Below are 18,280 nucleotides of genomic sequence, written 5' to 3'. Positions count from 1 at the left end.
CAGAGTTTGTACACAGAGTCTCACAAACCTCCACCATTTGCAAATGTCTTTACTGTATGCTTCAAAACTTTGATCCTTACCACAGTATCACAGTAGGGTTGTGTTTTCCTTCCTCAGTTGGCAATACTTTTTTCAGAACAGATGGTCTGCTATTGTTCCTTTTGGCCTTTGTATCCAGGCACAATTGGATGAATTGGGTAAGTCCTCGAATGACATTGCTGAATCCACTGGTCAACCAATTCCACCATCACTTATTACCATCCCCAAATGTAATCTTTCTTCGAGTCATCTGAAGAAGGTGGATACTCCTGATTGAAAGTACCGTCTTCTATTTGCCAAACATTTTTTGAACCATCCTTCCATTCCCAGTGACTCTGTGAGCTCTGCCCTGATTTGTTTTGGTTCAGTGGCTGAACAAACAGTTTCTGTGTTCACTGCCAAATTGTACACCATTTCTTTTGCCTTGGATCATGTAGAAGCCATGCAATACACAAACTGTACTATTTATACCAACTTGCTTAGCTTTTTATTAGCCCTGGAATTGCTTGATATTAGTTCTCACACTGTTCTCGTCAATATTCAAAAACGATTGTCCCATTTCTATTTATCATCTACATCTATGTAGTTTTTCTGGATACTAGGCCAATGTGGAGTGAGCAACGTGATTACAAGTTTAACCAAAGCAAGCCTTCTGTTTCTCTTTGGTTGTTTTGCTTCTGCAAAGATCAGGAGGAGGAAATTGTTCTGGCTAGGCTATGCATTGGTCACAGTTTTTTAACTCATCATTTTCTTTTATTGGGGACTAATGTACCAATGTGTGGTTTGTGTGACACTCAAATCACAATAGCCCACATTCTACTGTCATGCTGTTGTTACAACCATGAGCAATGACAGTATTTTAGACATGTTTTAAACGTAGATTCATTCCTGACATTGGACAGTGTCATTGGCAATGCTAACACTGTCCACCTTACTAATGTTTTTAAATTTTTAAAGGCCATTGGCTTTTTAAATTCTATTTAAGTTTTTACCAGCTGTTTAAAATTAATTTAATTTTACATTGATTCATTTTTACATTTTATAACAATTTCACTTTTATTTTGTTCTTCGCCATTTGTTTGGTGCAGATAGCCACTAGCTTTGCACCAATAAACACCAACCAATCATGTATACATATCTGATTCCCCTTATTTGAAATTAAAATTGGATTCCCATATATGATATTCAATTATTTTAGTTTCACAATAAACTTACAATTATGAAAACTTTTTCACCTGCTCTTTTCCTTATTCAAATACATGTGTATTTGTACAAATAAAAATATTTTGTACAAAATAAGCTTGTTCTAGATTTTTTAAATGTTCTTTGACACAGCTATATATAAAAAAATATTAAATGTTTGATAAACACTAAAATGGCTCAATGAAATGGAATCACTGATTTACAAGTAACTGATACACAACAAGCAGTGACTACTTTATCTATAGTAGGAATACATCCTTCACTTGTCTGCAAAAAATTCCAAATGCACAGTTTCACTAAGAACTGAATAGTTTTACTTAAGTTCCCCATGACCCATTTTATATTAATGGAAACATGAGCAACTTTCTTATATTATTTATGATAATGAGGGTTAATTGCAATTTTCCTCTTAAATGAAACAATTTCATATATCACAAAACTTCAGGCAGAAATAAACAAGCCCAGGTATTAGTTTATTCAGAAATCCATAATTACCTTTTCTAGATTCATCATTGGCACATCCTCCATAGCTTTTGCTGCTTATGTATAATATTATATTTTACGAAGTCAAGTTTGTTAAGAATTTCCCTGAGCTCTTGCTAGTTAATTTGATGACATTCAATAAAACTTTCCAAGCAGTCTATATTAACAACTTTCAATAAGTATTTGCAAAACCACACATATATTTCGAAGAGTTAACATGATATTGCCACTAAATAAAATGTTTCACTCTTTTATATATATAACACACAACACACACATGCACATATGACATGTAGTATATTTAAAAAATATATTCAAATGCAGTTGCTGATGAACCATAAAAAGAGAAAGAAGGAAACTGGTTGAGAAGACTTAATTTTAAGTGCATCAAAACATATCAATTGTTCAAACTTACTTAAGGAGCTATGATATGTTTCACATTCAATTGAAAAGCTTTGACTTTAAGCTAAACAGAGTCAGAGTTACAGATATTGTAGGTGCAATTACAATGATCATTTATGAATGAATTGCATGGTCAAGGATATAAAAGAACATTCAAAATGGTTGGTGAAAGATCTGGTGTCTGAAAACAAATTTGAGATATACATTTGTTACACATTTCACTCACTTAATTTTGCTTTTATAAATTCATGTTTAGTTCCACGAATATGAATTGTATTGATCAAATAAAAGAAATAGCTATTTAGATTAAATCCTCACCTAAACGTGTGGAATTATTAAAGGCAATTTATCAAAAGGCCATACAGCACAAAGCAGCTTCATCATGCCTTTCAATACTCAGTGTGTTCATACACACTGGGATGAGAATACCGATAGATAAGGTTCTGTTTATGTCATCCATTCTTACTTCACATGTGTGAGGTTATTGTGTATGGAGATGATAATTTGGAAATGTTTAATGAAAACTGGGCTGCTGAATATAAGAGAAATGCTATGGTTTATCTAAAATTACTAGAATATTTTAAATTCATTTTTTGTTTAACAGCTTTACAACTTTCCCTTCACTAGTTGAAAGAAGTTTTTGAATTTGCAAGGTCCAAGCCAAGATATTCTTAGTTTGTCCAAAACAGAACAATGCTTAAGTAACTGAGTTCACTGAGAGTGAGTGTAGATACGAGGTCTGTTCAAAAAATACGCGGACTGACGTCATAAAACAAAATGTACTTTATTTAGAAGTTACATGTCTGGGACCCCTTTAAAGTACTCTCCTCCCCAACACACACACTTATCCCAACGGTGTTTCCACTTGTTGAAACAGTCCTGGTACGCTTCTTTTGTAATGTCCTCCAGCTCCTTCGTCACATTTGTCTTAATCTCGGGAATCGTCTCAAATCTTCTTCCTTTCAAGGGTCTTTTGAGTTTGGGGAACAAGAACAAATCCCAAGGAGCAAGGTCAGGTGAGTAGGGGGGTGGGGAAGAACAGTGATCGAGTGTTTGGCCAAAAACTCACGAGTTCTGAGGCACAAATTTCACAGCAACGCGGTGCATCTTCAATTTTTCGGTCAAAATCTCGTAACAAGATCCAACTGATATCCCACACTCTTCAGCAAGCTTCCTGACAGTCAGACGTCGATTTACCCGCACCAGGGTGTTGATTTTGTCGACGTGTGGGTCGTCAGTTGACGTGGAAGGACGTCCAGGACGCTCATAATCTTCAATGGACTGTCGACCATCCTTAAAATGTTCATGCCACTTGAAACATGCCGTAAGCTTCATAGCAACATCACCGTAAGCCGTGTTAAGCATAGCAAAAGTTTCAGTCGCAGATTTTCCAAGTTTAACACAAAATTTCACAGCAAGTCGTTGCTCCTTCAGGTCATTCATTCTGAAATCCGCCAAACGAAAAATTGCACTTCACTTAAAACCGCGTAGCTAATACACAAATGAAGATATCTGCAATCGGGAAATGGCATCGTAATCGGCTGATCTGTGCGAACCTAGCGACATCAAGTGGATTCCCCTGGAACCAACTGGAGCCGTGCAATTCAAACAGTCCGCGTATTTTTTGAACAGCCCTCGTATTATTCACATCATTATCTTCAAGCATGGAAGTAATCTTGCAAACAAAACTGATATCATGTTAGCAAGTCACGAGTTAGTCAAGAGAAGCCCAATATGCAAATGCAAAATATAGTTCATTCAAGGATTACTTTAAGAAAACAGTAATGTTCCTTTTTTTTCTGACCCCATTATCAGTAACCTTTCCTTGGGATTTGATGCACAAGTAAAGCAAGCAATATCAATTAAAAAACTTATGCCATCAAAATTCACACACACATTTTCCATTCATGATACCAGACAGACATGCATTTTTACTGGGAAGATTTGCCAAATCCTGATATTTTTAATAAATTTTATCAATGAAAGACAAGATGGTTTTCTATAACTCTCTAGGACAGGCCCTAGATATTGACTGCTTAAAAGTGTGCTTCAGAGTAATAAATATCATTATTATTGAAAGTCTTTGCCACACTACCACTAAGTTCATTTTTATGTGAACATTCAACACCTGTTCTCAATCTGAGGTGTACAAACCAAAAGAATAATGATTGCTCCAGCTTTAATACATAATCATTATGACCCTGCTATCAACACTGAAACTGTATGTGAGTTATTTATGGAAAAGCACCCCAAAAGAATGGAGCATGCTAACATGTTATTTCAGTAGTGCATTGACACATGTATATGACAGTCGATAACTGAAATAACTAATGTTTTTATACAGAATTGTTCAAATTAGTAATATAATTTTAGATGTAGATAGCATAGTACTTTAATACAATAAAATATACATATTTATGCTAATTTATGTCTAGCTCCACGTGCAGTGTTACAAGAGAATGATCATTTCTTGACTTGTCATTGAATGTTTATGGATTTTATGTGCAAAGCCATCCAATTGTTTAAGCTATATTTCATACCAAACTTCTTCCAGATTTGATGTTACAGTACCTATATTTTAAAGTTTTTCTGAATGGACACGTTTAAAGATTCCCATAGCATTAGCATGTTGATTGTGCTTCACACAATGTGTTGGCTTTTGATTTCACAAATTAGAAACCCATTTCAAACATTCTACACATAGAACTGGTATTAAAAAACAAAAACTAAATTTGATATTGACCTTTAAACTTCCTTTATCATTGATTTCTTAAAATGTAGAAAATGTTATGGAAAACCAAAGATGAATGTATTGTACCAACATGAGGTCATAAATTTACAATAATAACAAAGTAATCTGGTGAAACAAAACAAAAACTGGTAATATAATTCCAAGCTACAAAAATTAAGTAGAATCAAAGCCATCTAAGATGTTGGCTTCCTACCTCTAGCCTATAAACTCCTTAATAATTTCTGCTGAAATTCTGCAATCTATTCAATCTCCAGAAAATAAAAAACAATATATTACCTAATATTAAGAAAGTTTTTAATAGAGAGGAACAAACAGATTTTTACAGTTTGAATATAATAATTATTAAAAACTTTTAAATACCTCATTAGTGTACTAGTCAATAACTAAATTATAACTATTTCAATAGCAAAGAATCTTTTTTTAACTAAAAAATTATAAACAATCATAATTATTCTGTAAAACTGAACAGTAGTTCACATGAAAGTCACTTACAGCTTTCTGCATTATGCACTCTAGATAATTCCGTATCATCAGGAGGTAAATCAACAGTTTGAGCATATTGATAGAGTGTATGAGCCTCATACACATCTGAAACGTTTTTATTGGTTTTGTAATTAATTAGTTATCAATATTTTAAAATTATAAAACAGCTTTTACTGAAGAAGAAATAGTTATTTTTAACATGAAACAAGAAGAAAAAAGTTTATATTTTAGTTCAGAAGACCTCAACAACAACATTGAAGGAAAAAAAATGTAAAAAAAAAGTGGAAGACAATTACTGAAAAAACAAGTATTGGCAACATCATTAAATTCTACAAATGCAAGTTTGTGAATCATAATATGCTTCTTGACAGATTTAACATATTTCTGTTAATTTGATTTTGTCAAGTGTCTCATAATAAAATACAAATAATATTTTATTCTTATAAAACAAAACTGTTCCATCCTCAAGCAATCACTGTAGGATAGCTTATGTCATGAAAATAAAATGAAGTTATATTGCAAAAAATATTACAATGTAAAATAAAAAATGAAAAGAAGGGTATGTTCCTAAACAAATTTAAAATTATCCATATCTGAAAATACAGATACTAAGTATTTTTCCCAACTGAAAAACTGTTTCATGCATGTCCCAAGTCTTTGCATGAGCCCTTACCCACCAATAAGTAAATACTTGTATTATGCCAGTTCACAATAATATCAGAATTAGACTTGTACCTTTTCACCAACAGGAGAGTGATGCATCCTCAATGTGTAGTATTCCTCTTTAGCACACTTACGTATACCAAAACCACATTCAGAATAAGGCAAAGGAGGAATACCAAAACCAAGGAGAAATGGTTGGTGGTTCTAGAGAGAAGTGGGTATCGTATCATTCTGAAATACATTTTCATGTAAAAGAAAATGTTAACTACAGAAATACTACTCATTGCTCCACAGAACAAAATATAGAATTCCACACTAAGAAGAGGCAAGAACCAGTGTATATAAGGAAAGAAAAATAATCTTTTTCAATATATAGTGACAGAAAGAAAAACTCAAGAAGCATATTACGCATTAAATGCAAAAACTAGGGGAACATTATCCAGTTAGTGACTGTGTCCATCTTAAGCAGGGAATATTCTGCCCAATACAGGTGATAATGCAAAAAGGTGCTCAAAGTAATCTCCTATATAATGCTAAAGTGTACCAAAGATGAGTAGATTGTAAAGGCTCCTCAACCAACCTGTATATTTCAAAGGGTTGGAAAGCTATCTATGCATTGTGTAACTAGGGCAATAAATCAAGACATACAGTATCTGAGAAATACTCAGGTGTAATACCTATTAAAATAAGCAGGTGAAGCAATGAATCATCTCATCATCTCATCTCAGACCTGTTTCCCAAAGAGAAAGCAAGACTAAAAACTCATCCAGCTGGCCATGACCACCAGGAATGGGCTAGTGTGTTAGGGAATAGGGGATGTACTCTTCAATTTTATACTAGTGGAACTATGCCACCCAAACTGTAAACATACCACACTGACTACCTCTGTAGCTTGGTATTAGGAAAGCAAGTGAGGAAAGAATCTGTGTAGGACATAACACCAGAGAGGTTCTACACAGGGAAACTGTGCAATGGTTTATTGCAAATAATGGCATCAGAACATGGCCAGATATGGCAGGGAACTATACCAGGTGCTGTTTTATTTTAAGAAATAGCAGTACGGTTTGGAGAGTAATGTATACAGAACGTCAAAATAGTGTTGTGGAAACTTCATCTCAATAGTAAGACCAGACATAAGAGGCAGACAGACTTAATTTTTTTTATCCCCTACTCAATGTAGTTTTTTTTAAAAAGGGTAGTATTACATAATGAGCAAGTATAGATCCAGTTTCTCCAACATATATATTATATATATACACACGTCTCTCGTGTAAATCATTATGCATCAATTCTCAATAAATAGAAAATAGTATATTCACAAGATGTATGTAACTCCCATGCACTTCTACTAAACTATCTCTACAAATTTTGGCAGAAGATGAAATAACTGGAAAATTATGGGAAAGAAAGGTAGGGAGCATGGAAAGAGGAAAATACCAGTTGGCAATACTTTTTCAGTATAGGAAAATTATAACTTCCAATATGGTACTTCTCTCCACTCACAAGATTAGCTAGAATCCCACATTTATTAGGAGGGATTGGTACAAGGAAAGAACAGATGTACTCCCAAAATTATCTGAAGGATACCCCTGTAGATGAGAGAATCAGATCTGAAGAGGGAAACTACACCACGTTTGACCAGGTATTGTTTGCTTGTGTCCTTTTGAATTTCTTGCAATGCTACATAATAGCTATCTGCACTAGCTATCCCTAATTTAGCAGTATAAGACTAGAAGGAAGCCAGTTAGTCATCACCACCCACTGCCAACTCTTGGGCAATTTTTTTACCAATGAATATTGGGACTGACTGTCACATTATAATTCCCTCATGGCTGAAAGGGCAAGCATGTTTAGTGTGATGGAGATTTGAACCCATGACCTGCAGATTACAGGTCGAGTGCCCTAACCACCTGAGGAGGTATACACTTCACCCATATGTAGAATGTGTGTAAGATATCAAGACAGAAAATAAAATAAGCACATCTGAATAGGACAGAATAGGTAGAAGAGTGATCCTAACTAGAGAAAAATATTGTAACTCAATCCCACAATGAGAAAAGTAAGTAAACAAGGAAGCACCCCTGGGTGTAAAATGAATAGGATGAGGCTGATCATACTTAGTAAGTCAACTACATCAAAAACCTACATCCTGAATGATGGTAGGATTAGAATCATACTGTTTTCACCTCCAACATAAGAACTGGGGAATCAAAAAACCACTCCAATTCCTGGGTATGACAAACAGATTAAGTTTGATCCAGGAATTTTACATTTGGCATCAAAAGCATATTTATCATATGCAACCAATTCATCAAACTGTTAAACAAGCCAAGACCATTCAAATGGCAATAACATCCCCATAAAAAGAGAATGAGAGTGATAGCCAAAAACAGAACCAGAAGAATACCACATACCACAATTCTAAATCCAAAACCTGCTCATGGGGTACATGCATCCACAAGAGGGTAGAACAAGGGTTTCCAATCAAACAGATGACCTACATTTTAACATTTCACTCTGATGTATTGATTATCACAAAGTGGAGGATATTATACCATTTACACTTGCAGAACACCAATGCTCTACATTCCAATGAATGATTTTAGCCATCTTTGTGTGAAACCCATTCAGGAGGGTGCCTCCACAATCAACTATCCCATTTGCTTAAAACTGAAAAGTGGTAAGGACTCTCCCCATACTCCATTAGAAGAAAAAGGGGAATGAAAATGCATTAGAGAGCTTAGCGGAACATCATTACCTGAGACAGTGCAATGGGTGATCATGAAACCCTAATTCAGAAAGCAGACCATACCAATTTATTCAATCAAGGCATGTTAGTTACACCATTTTGATTAAAAAAGGATCAAAAATTTGAAGTATACTGGAGAAGTGCAGAAAGCCCCTATGCAGAACCAAAGCCCCTGATGGTGAATAGGGTCCAACATCAAGGCCAAGGTTCTGGCAAAACAATAGACAAGAGATCCACAGTCCAGTTTTGATCAAATGAGGGTATGATAGATCTTTAGCAAAAGCACTGATCTGCTCCCCAAGAGGTGGAAGAGAGGACATGGAAGACGTTCAGTGCCCTTGTACACTTGACTTGTGTGGTGTAAATGTCAATTTCCAGTTAAAGATAAGCCCCAAGAATTTTACCTCAGGGACCATAGGAAGCACAACTCAGGATCAGGGTGAATACCCTGTTGGCAGGAAAAGTGCATGCAAACAGTTTTGAAGAGAGAAAAGGTAAGACTGTTTGCTGTAGTCAACTTCAGTAACGATTGAAGGCAGTCTGTAGCTGCCACTCAATAAACCTCATGCTTGACAACTGACACAAGATGTGGAAGTCATAGACATAGAGATCATTTGCAACTGTAGGGGGTGTTGTCCACTGATGGCATTAATCATTATAATGAAAAGTGTGACACTCAAGACACAGCTCTGAGGGACATAAAGTTCCTGTGGGAAAGAAAGGAAAAGTGTCAAACCAATATAAACTTGAAATCATTGGTCCATTAAAAATGTTTAAAAAAAATGGGCAACTAGCCATGCAACCCATATGAGTGGAGGTCTTGAAGGATGACATACCTCCACATAGTATCATAAGAATTTTCAAGGTAAAAATATACAGAAACAAACCGTTGTCACTTGAGAGAGGTTTCCCTGATTAATGTTTCAAGTTGAATCAGGTGGTCCATGGTGGAGTGCTATCGTTGGAACTCACTGATGTACTGCCAGACCAATGAAGAGCAAGCTTGAGTTCTACCAGTGTAAAGGGGTGATTATACTTATAGAGACCATCAGCTGGAATGGAAAGAGGTGATTACTCTGTCTGAATCTTGATGGCTAAGAAGGTGGGGAATGAGGCATAAGTGCTATATGCATGAGAAAGGCTTTTGCTAAAAGTATCGGCAATGCTCTGGGGATCAGCAACTACCTGGCTATCAGAGAGCAAGATCGAAAGAGACTGGAAGTATACTACCCACTGACCTTCAGAATCTTGTCCCATATAACTTTGGAATTGGTAGTAGAAGAGATGCTAGTTATGAACTTAATTCAAGATTCCATCTGGCTTTGACATCTTACCGACTGAGCATGTGCATGGGCCTGATGGATAGCAATGCAGTTCGAAAGTATGAAATACTTACAAAAGGTATCCTAGGCCTGTGTTTGAGCCTTCTGTGCCATGTAGCAGGTAGGATTGCACTGCGGACGATGATACCATGGAAAATGTGTCGAGGTTTTAGGAAGAGACTGAGCAGCTGCTTGGACAATACAGTCAGTTATTGCTGCCACACAGTCATTTATTGATGGCTTACAGGTGATGGCAGGATCAAGTTCAGAGATGGCAGCAAAAGAGGGCCAGATGGCCTGGTCCAGCTTCCATCATGGCATGTGGGTCGAATGGCATCAACCACAACCAATCTCCCTCAATATGATAGGAAAATTATCACTGTCCCGTGAGTCACTATCAACCCCTCAAAAAAATGAGAGAAAAGTGAAGGAGAGCAGATACAGAGATCAACAGCAGTAAAAGTCTGAATAGATGCATGAAAATAGGTATAAGTACCAATAATGAAGAGAAAAAGGTTATGATTCAGGAGTGTATGCTCTAAAGAACTACCCCTACAATCAATATCAGCACCAACTGAGAGGCTATTATGTCCATTAAAGTCCCCCAGGAATAAAAAGGGAGACAGCGACTGTTCAACAAGAGCATCAAGATCTGACTGACCATAGGTCTCTTCAGGAGTCAAGTAGTGAGAATAGACAGTAATGGAATGACTCAAGAAAACACAGATGGCTATGGCCTCCAAGGGGGTATCGAGTGGCAAAAACAGGGGCACACATGCTGATTGATCAGCAGTGCCACACCTCCTTGCATTCATTCATCACACAACTTGTCATTTTTGTACAAAGAAAACTGTATCAGAAGATTTCAGAAATGTTTCTTGTCAGAAAAGACACAAAGAATGGTAAGAATCAATTAGTGTTTTGATGTCACCCAAATTAGAATGCAAACCTCAATAGTTCCACTGTATTAAAGTGACCATTTTGTCTGTTTTTGACCACATCATTTCTCTTTATTAGAAGGTCTTTCAATCTCCATGAATTCTGCCCTGGGTCAAATGAGCAGGTTTCTGTCGGTAGATGAAAATTAAAGTGACTGAAAGCATGAGAGAATAATTGTTCTACATTTCAGAGCTGAAGAAGGATATGGCACCAGAGGAATCGCCAGAAGCTGGAGCCAAAGAAAGTGGATCTGGAGAGCCACTGGAAGGAATGGTGACAATAAAAATAGGTGTTGACTTAACAACTCTTAACCTCAGAGGGCAAAAGATTTTTGATGTGGGTCAATAATGGTCAGGACAGACAGCCCATATGAGTAAAGACCTCACAGGATGACATATTTCCATGTAGTATCATAAGCATTTTCAAGGTAAAAATATACAGAAACAAGATGTTATTGCATGAGAAAGGTTTCCCTGATTCATATTTCAAGTTGAATCATCTAGTCCATGGTGAAGCACTATTGTTGGAACCCACTGATATACTGCCAGACCGATGAAGAGTCAGCTTGAGTTCCACCAGTGTAAAGGGACGATTACCATATGGGTTCTGCACATATAAATTGTAGAACAAATTTTAATATTGTTTTTCATTTTCTTTTATCAATGCAAATTTGGTGCTCATGACTTATCTAGTCAAAAGTTAACAACACAAAAGGTAGTAGCTATCTACAGGTGGTTGTCCTTCTCTAAGATTAAACATATATAGTGTATATGTTTGTATTCTCAAGACTGCTGGTATGGGCATTAACAGTTTAATTGAAATAAAGTACAGAACAATGTTTAGACCTTCTTAGGTCATCTTCTGAAGATGGTCTAACAATGATGAAATATTGTTCTGTATTTTAATTAAAGTGCTAATACCCATACCAGCCTTCTTGAGAATACATTTTTACTTCAACTGGGTTTCTCATCATCACGGGTGTGTATGTTTGTTCTTTGAAAGCATATACAATGTAGAAATTGATAAAGAACATACCTGGATTCTCTGTAAAAATGGTCTGGTTGTCAGCTGTCGCTACCACTCTTCTTAAATGATCATTGTAACATACCTTCACATCACTGATGAACAATACTTGAACAAAAAAAATTAAACTAATGCACAAGAGAAAATTCAATGATTAAATGGAATAGGCAGTTTTTAATAAATTAAAAAATAAAATATAGTTATTACCTAAATGATATAAAATCATGCCATACTTCCTAAAAAGAATGCCAGTCATTTTTTTCATACAATAAACATTTTGTAATATTTTTTGAGTTTATAATCTTCTGTAAAAATTTTGCCTACCACTTAGTAAGTCTTCATCATAAACATATCTTTGATATTTCAGATCAATGTATATGGGATTTTAGCATTAAAATAGCAAATGCAAGTAAAATAATTTCAACCACAATTTTGTGGTTGCCATTTGTAACTATTGTATCAAAATGATCTGATGAGTGAACACTGTTGCTACAGTCAACGTTTGATAGTGTAATCTTACAAATAACTTTCTAGAGATTATCTTGTTAACATACTTGTTTTCTGTGGCATCCACTTCTCTGCTTTAAAAATTTGTTCAACATTCCATCTAGAAACAAAATAACAATACATTTAGCTCATTCCAAAGTAACGAATTTCAAAATTTGAAGTTGAAGACAACAATGTCTAGCAAAAAAAAATCCTCTATTTATAAATACAGTGATTTTATATTGAGCATTATTCTTCTATTATGTGGAAAGGAACAGATATGGAAAGTTTTAACTGCAAGAAACAATTAAAACCACAATTCTGAAACACTCTTAAACTGAATAAATTTTAAAATTAATTTCAAAAATTAGATGAATATGAAATATAATCTTTAGAACATATTAACTATAGAAAAGTATTTTGCATATTAAAGTTGATAGTTAGAACTAGTCTCCCCAGGACATTCACCTAAAGTTTTAAAGATAGTAATTTTCAGGGGCAATACAAAAACACTGAAAAATTTTGCATGTAGTAATAAATATGAGTTGCATCCAAATGGGTATGCTTGAATTTTAATATATCTTAACATAATATAATCTGTTAGAAAGACATAATCCTCTCTTTATAACTGAAAGAGAAAAAAATATTAATATTTAGTATGTAAGAAGTTTTTAATTAAATTTCTCCTATTTTATGCATCCCTCCTCCAAGCTTTAACTTGGGATCATAATTCTGAAACCTCCTACTGAAAGAACCATACCCCCCAACATTTGAAGATAAACATTAGAGAATAGAAACAATCATGAAGCTGAAGAGGAAGTGCTAAACCCAAAGTCATGTGAAATATGCTAAACTATCAATGCAAATAAATGAAAAGGGAAAGAAGAAGATGAAGAGAGAAAACCCATATTAAAGGCTCAGATAACTTAAAACAAATTTCAAATGCATTTGAGGAAGATAATGTATATTTCTGATGAAGGAAACCTTTAAAAATTCACACAGGAATGAACAGGAAAAATATATCCAACTGAAAAACCCAACCAGCCGAGCTGACTATGGAAGAAGAAAATTATGTTAAAGACTATCTCCATCTGAAATGAGCTAACTGAAGCCAGACATTTGATGAATGTTGTTCGTAAAATCCCCCAAATGCATTGGTCTAGTAAAATGCAGACCATCCCACAATTAACATGTGGAACCAAAACAAGTCAAAAGGTCAAGGCAGTTAGTTACATGGTACCTAATCACATGGTGAAAGAATAAAAAATAAAACACTTGAAGAGAACACAAATTAAATGTCAGAACATGATTACTGCTAAATGGAAAGTGATAGTTTATAGAATTAAATAGAGGTAATCACATGTGTAATGAGAGTACGTTGCACTCTTATTGGTGGAGGGTTGTTGCCTGATGATTTGCATGAGAGAGTCATTGGAATCAATTAATTCCAAGTGAGGGGAGGTAAAAGGCTTGTAGTATACATACAAATTTCTTTTACATATAGAGAGTAGCACTGAGGAGAATAGCTGTTTATGTGAGTGGAAATAATGTTACATATCAGAAAAAATATTATTTGAGTTCTTTATTTTCTTATTTGTTTTCCAAAGACCTATGAATTTTTGGGTGTTTAACTTCACAAAATAAAACTGGAATCAGATCAGTAAGAAGAAAAAATAAATTACTGTTGACCAGAGAAAAATCATTATTAACATGTATCTCACATTTTAATACAAAGGTTGAGTATGTTATATTAAAATAATTTTCGAACCTCACTGTGTTGTTACCATTAAACAGCACCATGTTTAGTCATGCTCCAACTGATGACCATGCATCTTGACAAGTAGGTATGGAATATAGTTTTTTATTGCGAAAACTGTTGAAAGGCTGTCAAGTCCAAGGCACACTATTCCTACCTGCAGGTCTTTTACAATCCATCTACTACATAAAGGCAACAGTTTCTCAGCACCTATTTCAACAGTCAGATAACTAAAATCCATAGCTGCTGCATCTGGTGGTGGAACCTGTATGTTTTCATATGGGATATTATAACTGTATAAGCTGCTTGATGTATATGATGATTAAAAGAGTAATATGAACAGAAGCCTTATCTTCATTAAGCCACAGTCTGATGGTGTCATTTTCATACATAGCCAACTGGTCTGATAATAAGCAGAGATTACGTTAGTTGTATAGATACAACTCTTCTGGCACAATATTCAGATATAATTATGAATCACATCTAAAAAGTTTCACAACATGATTGGTAGAAAATGGCATAAAGCTTGTTACAGTTATCAGAGTAGACGTATGATTCTTAGTGTTAGCTAATACTGCCATTTTTCACAGCTAAGTATATTTATACAGTTTTCTATAGTTGGGCTTTCATCTGGTTATGTCATGGAAGCAGCTTATGTACATGTGACTTATGTCACTTTTCCAAATGTGTATGGGATATCTGAATGACTTATGTCACTTACCTTTGTATTTATGGTTTCTCACAGTGCATTTTGCTTACCATGGCTGGGGTATGACTTGTTGCAGGTCTCTTTCTGGAAAAAATCCATGTGCCAAAAATTGATTCATATTCCTTTGTTTTTCACTGCCATTAAGTAAAAGGGATATCCTTTCTTGAAAATTCTAAGTCCCCAGTATACAAAAATGTTTATGATTTAAGTACAAGAAAATTTTGGTTGAAAACGTTTATTATAAACCATTCTCAAAAGTGATAAATTTTCAGTGGAATTATACTGCCTACAAAATGTCCAATAATGCCAAAATACACTTCTGATACATTACATTCCACTGAATATTTATATCAGCTGTGATTGTCATGTGGCTTGATAATTTTAATATAACATACTCAATGCTTTTTAATGTTTAAATTAAACAAAAATTCTTAAAAACTGAAATTGCACTGAATCTCTGTGAAAACCAAAAGCAAAGATCCATAGTTATTTTTTCATCTTTGCAATATTACTTATATATGTTTAAGAATGAATTATATTTAAACTCTTGATAATAGTGAACACTGAATACCATATCAATAATGAATGATGATTTTTTTACCTGAGTTTGTTTATACTTACATCGAAATAACCATAAAAGGGTAAGTCTGATCAAACACGTGACAGTCTATTTTTTGTAAATTTCGTCCATCTTTGCTGCAAATAGGCTGTATTGATGTTACCTATAATCACAAATTTGCAAAAATACTTAACTTGTACAACACAAGTGACTGTATCAAACTTTGCAAACAAAATGTTAAAACAATATTTAATATAAACAGTTTTTCTAAAGTAAAAAATATTAATATGCTTCATGAAATTTCCTATGTATATTTATAAAATGGTTAATTCTTTAAACAATATATGTAACAGACATTAATCCTTCTCTTAAGGTAAGATTATGAGGTACTGTTGATTTAATAGATTCATGCTGGTCATTAAAAATTTCTACAAGAATTCCTCCTCATGCCAGAAAATACTGAAAAATTCATCATTAAAAAAGTTTAATGTGAAAGTTTAGTATGTTTCACATAGTTTCAACCACATCAAAGAAATCAGAAATTTAGCATAATATTTTCATTACATAATAAATTCAACACAGAAATGTTAAGAAACTCTGTAATTTACCACATCTTCAAAAAGCTGGTCCTTTTCAGCAGCTAAATAACTAATTATAGAAAAGGTTTAATAAGTTTTAAGATAGTCTACAGCAAATTTAAAAGAAAAAAACAAAGGATACAGCAATGTTATCCGAGGACAGACCCAATTCATCTAACAATACCTGGATATGAAGGCCAAAAGGAGCAATGGCAGATGCCAGTTCTGAAAATATGGCTCACCGAGGAAGGAAAACACAACACCAGGTGGGATGCTCTGGTAAGAAACAAAGTTTTGAAGCATACAGTAAAGACAGTTGCAAACAGCAGAGGTACAAAGAAGGTTCATGAGACTCTATATTTAAGCTCTGAGCTGGAGAAGTGGGGAAAGCCACAGTGCAGATCCAAAGTCCTTGATGATGAATAGGCTCCAGCATCTTTAAGGCCTAGGACCTCGCAGAGCCATAGACCAGTGATACACTGTTGAATTTCAATTGAATAAAAGCATGATATATCTTCAGCATAGAACATCAACCTGCTCCCCAACTGGTGGAAGAGAGGACATGGAGGATGTTCAGTGCTCTTGTACATTTGACCCATAGCTGCTTGATGTGTGGTATATAGGTCAGCTTACGGTCAAAGATAAGCCCCAAGAGCTTTGTCTCAGAGACCACTGGCAGCACAACTTTACTAAAACAGAGTTCTGGATCAGGGTGAATATTCTGTTGGTAGCAAAAGTGCATGCAAATGTTTTTAGAGAGAAAAAAGATATAGCTGTTTGTTGTGGTCCATTTCAGTAAAAAATTGAGGGCAGTCTCCAGCTGCCACTCAATATACCTCATGTTCGACGACTGGCATGAGATGTGAAAGTTGTCAACATAAAACCAGTTTGCAATAGTAAAAGGGAGTTGTTCAGTGATGGCATTAAATTTTATACTGAAACATAGCCCTGAGGGACTCCAAGTTCCTGTAGAAAAGAACAGGAAAGTGTCAAACCCACATGAACTTGGAACCTCCTGTCCATTAAAAAAATTTTAATAAAAATGGGCAAATGGTCATGTAACCCACATATATGGAGGTCTTGCAGAATGCCATACCTCCATGTTGTATCATAAGCCTTCTCAATATCAAAGAATATTGACACAAGACGTTGTTGTTTGAGAAAGGCTTCTCTCGTTGACGTTTCAAGTCAAATCAGGTGATCCATGGTGGAGCACTGTCATTGGAACCCACACTGGGTGGGCAAGAGGAGGTTGTTTGATTTGAGGAACCAAACAAGAGGAGCAATAACCATCCTCTCTAAGGTCTTACAGAGACAGCTCGTCAAAGGAATTGGACGTAGTTTGAAGGAATCTTGGGATCCTTCCCAGGCTTAGAGAAAGGTAAAACAATACCCTGGGACCAGGCATCAGGAAAAATATTCTCCTGCCAGATACAGTTTAAAAAAATCAGAAGATTAGCAAGAGAAGCAGGAGATAGATGGCACAGCATTTCATAGTGTACATCATCAGGTCCAACCAATGTACTACCAGACTGATGAAGGGCTAGTTTGAGTTCCACCAGAGTAAAGGGACAATTATAGTCATAGAGACAATCAGTTCGAAAGCCTGAGTATTGATGGCTATGAAAGTAGAGGAAGAAGCAGAAGTGCTAGATACATGGCAAAAACTTTCACCTAGAGTATCAGCAATTCTCCGGGTATTAACTACTTCCTGGCCATGAGAGAGCAAGATCAAGAGGGTACAGATTCATATTACCCACTGATCTTTCAAATCTTGTCCTATATGACTTTGAAACTGGTGGTAGAAGATATGCTGGTTGTGAAGTTAATCCAAGATTCCTTCTAGCTTTGACATCTTAGTCACCGAGCATGTTGGAAAGCAATGCAATGTGAGAGTGTGGGATACCTATGAAAAGTATCCCAGGCCCATTTTTGAGCCTTCTGTGCCATGTGGCAGGCAGGATTCCACCACGGAAGTGAATTTCGTGGAAAATGTCAAGGTTTTAGGAATACATTGAACAGCTGCTTGCATAATACATTCAGTTACTGCTGCCACACAGTGGTCTATTGATGGCTTACAGACGATGGCAGGATCAAGTTCTGCAGGAGCATTGAGAGAGGGCCAGTTTGCTTG

At 35.3% G+C, this 18,280-nt stretch overlaps 1 protein-coding gene across 3 annotated transcripts in view; it reads right to left on the bottom strand.

Annotated features, from left to right (window-relative positions):
- The window catches only part of hdm (meiosis specific with OB domains hold'em), a 77,432-nt gene that overhangs the window by 24,923 nt on the left and 34,229 nt on the right, over window positions 1-18,280 (bottom strand). For all 3 annotated transcript variants that reach the window (XM_076469466.1, XM_076469467.1, XM_076469465.1), the window contains exons 6-9: window positions 15,631-15,731; window positions 12,613-12,665; window positions 12,071-12,166; window positions 5,372-5,467 (exon numbers count right to left, since the gene is read on the bottom strand). In XM_076469466.1, the coding sequence (XP_076325581.1) occupies window positions 5,372-5,467; window positions 12,071-12,166; window positions 12,613-12,665; window positions 15,631-15,731 (346 nt within the window). The remainder of the gene's footprint in view (window positions 1-5,371; window positions 5,468-12,070; window positions 12,167-12,612; window positions 12,666-15,630; window positions 15,732-18,280) is intronic.

This window comes from Tachypleus tridentatus, chromosome 12 (genome assembly GCF_004210375.1).
Source record: "Tachypleus tridentatus isolate NWPU-2018 chromosome 12, ASM421037v1, whole genome shotgun sequence".
NCBI classification, from domain to species: domain Eukaryota; kingdom Metazoa; phylum Arthropoda; class Merostomata; order Xiphosura; family Limulidae; genus Tachypleus; species Tachypleus tridentatus.
The sequence above is the reverse complement of the archived record's forward strand: the minus strand, read 5'-3'. Positions and strand labels throughout refer to the sequence as shown.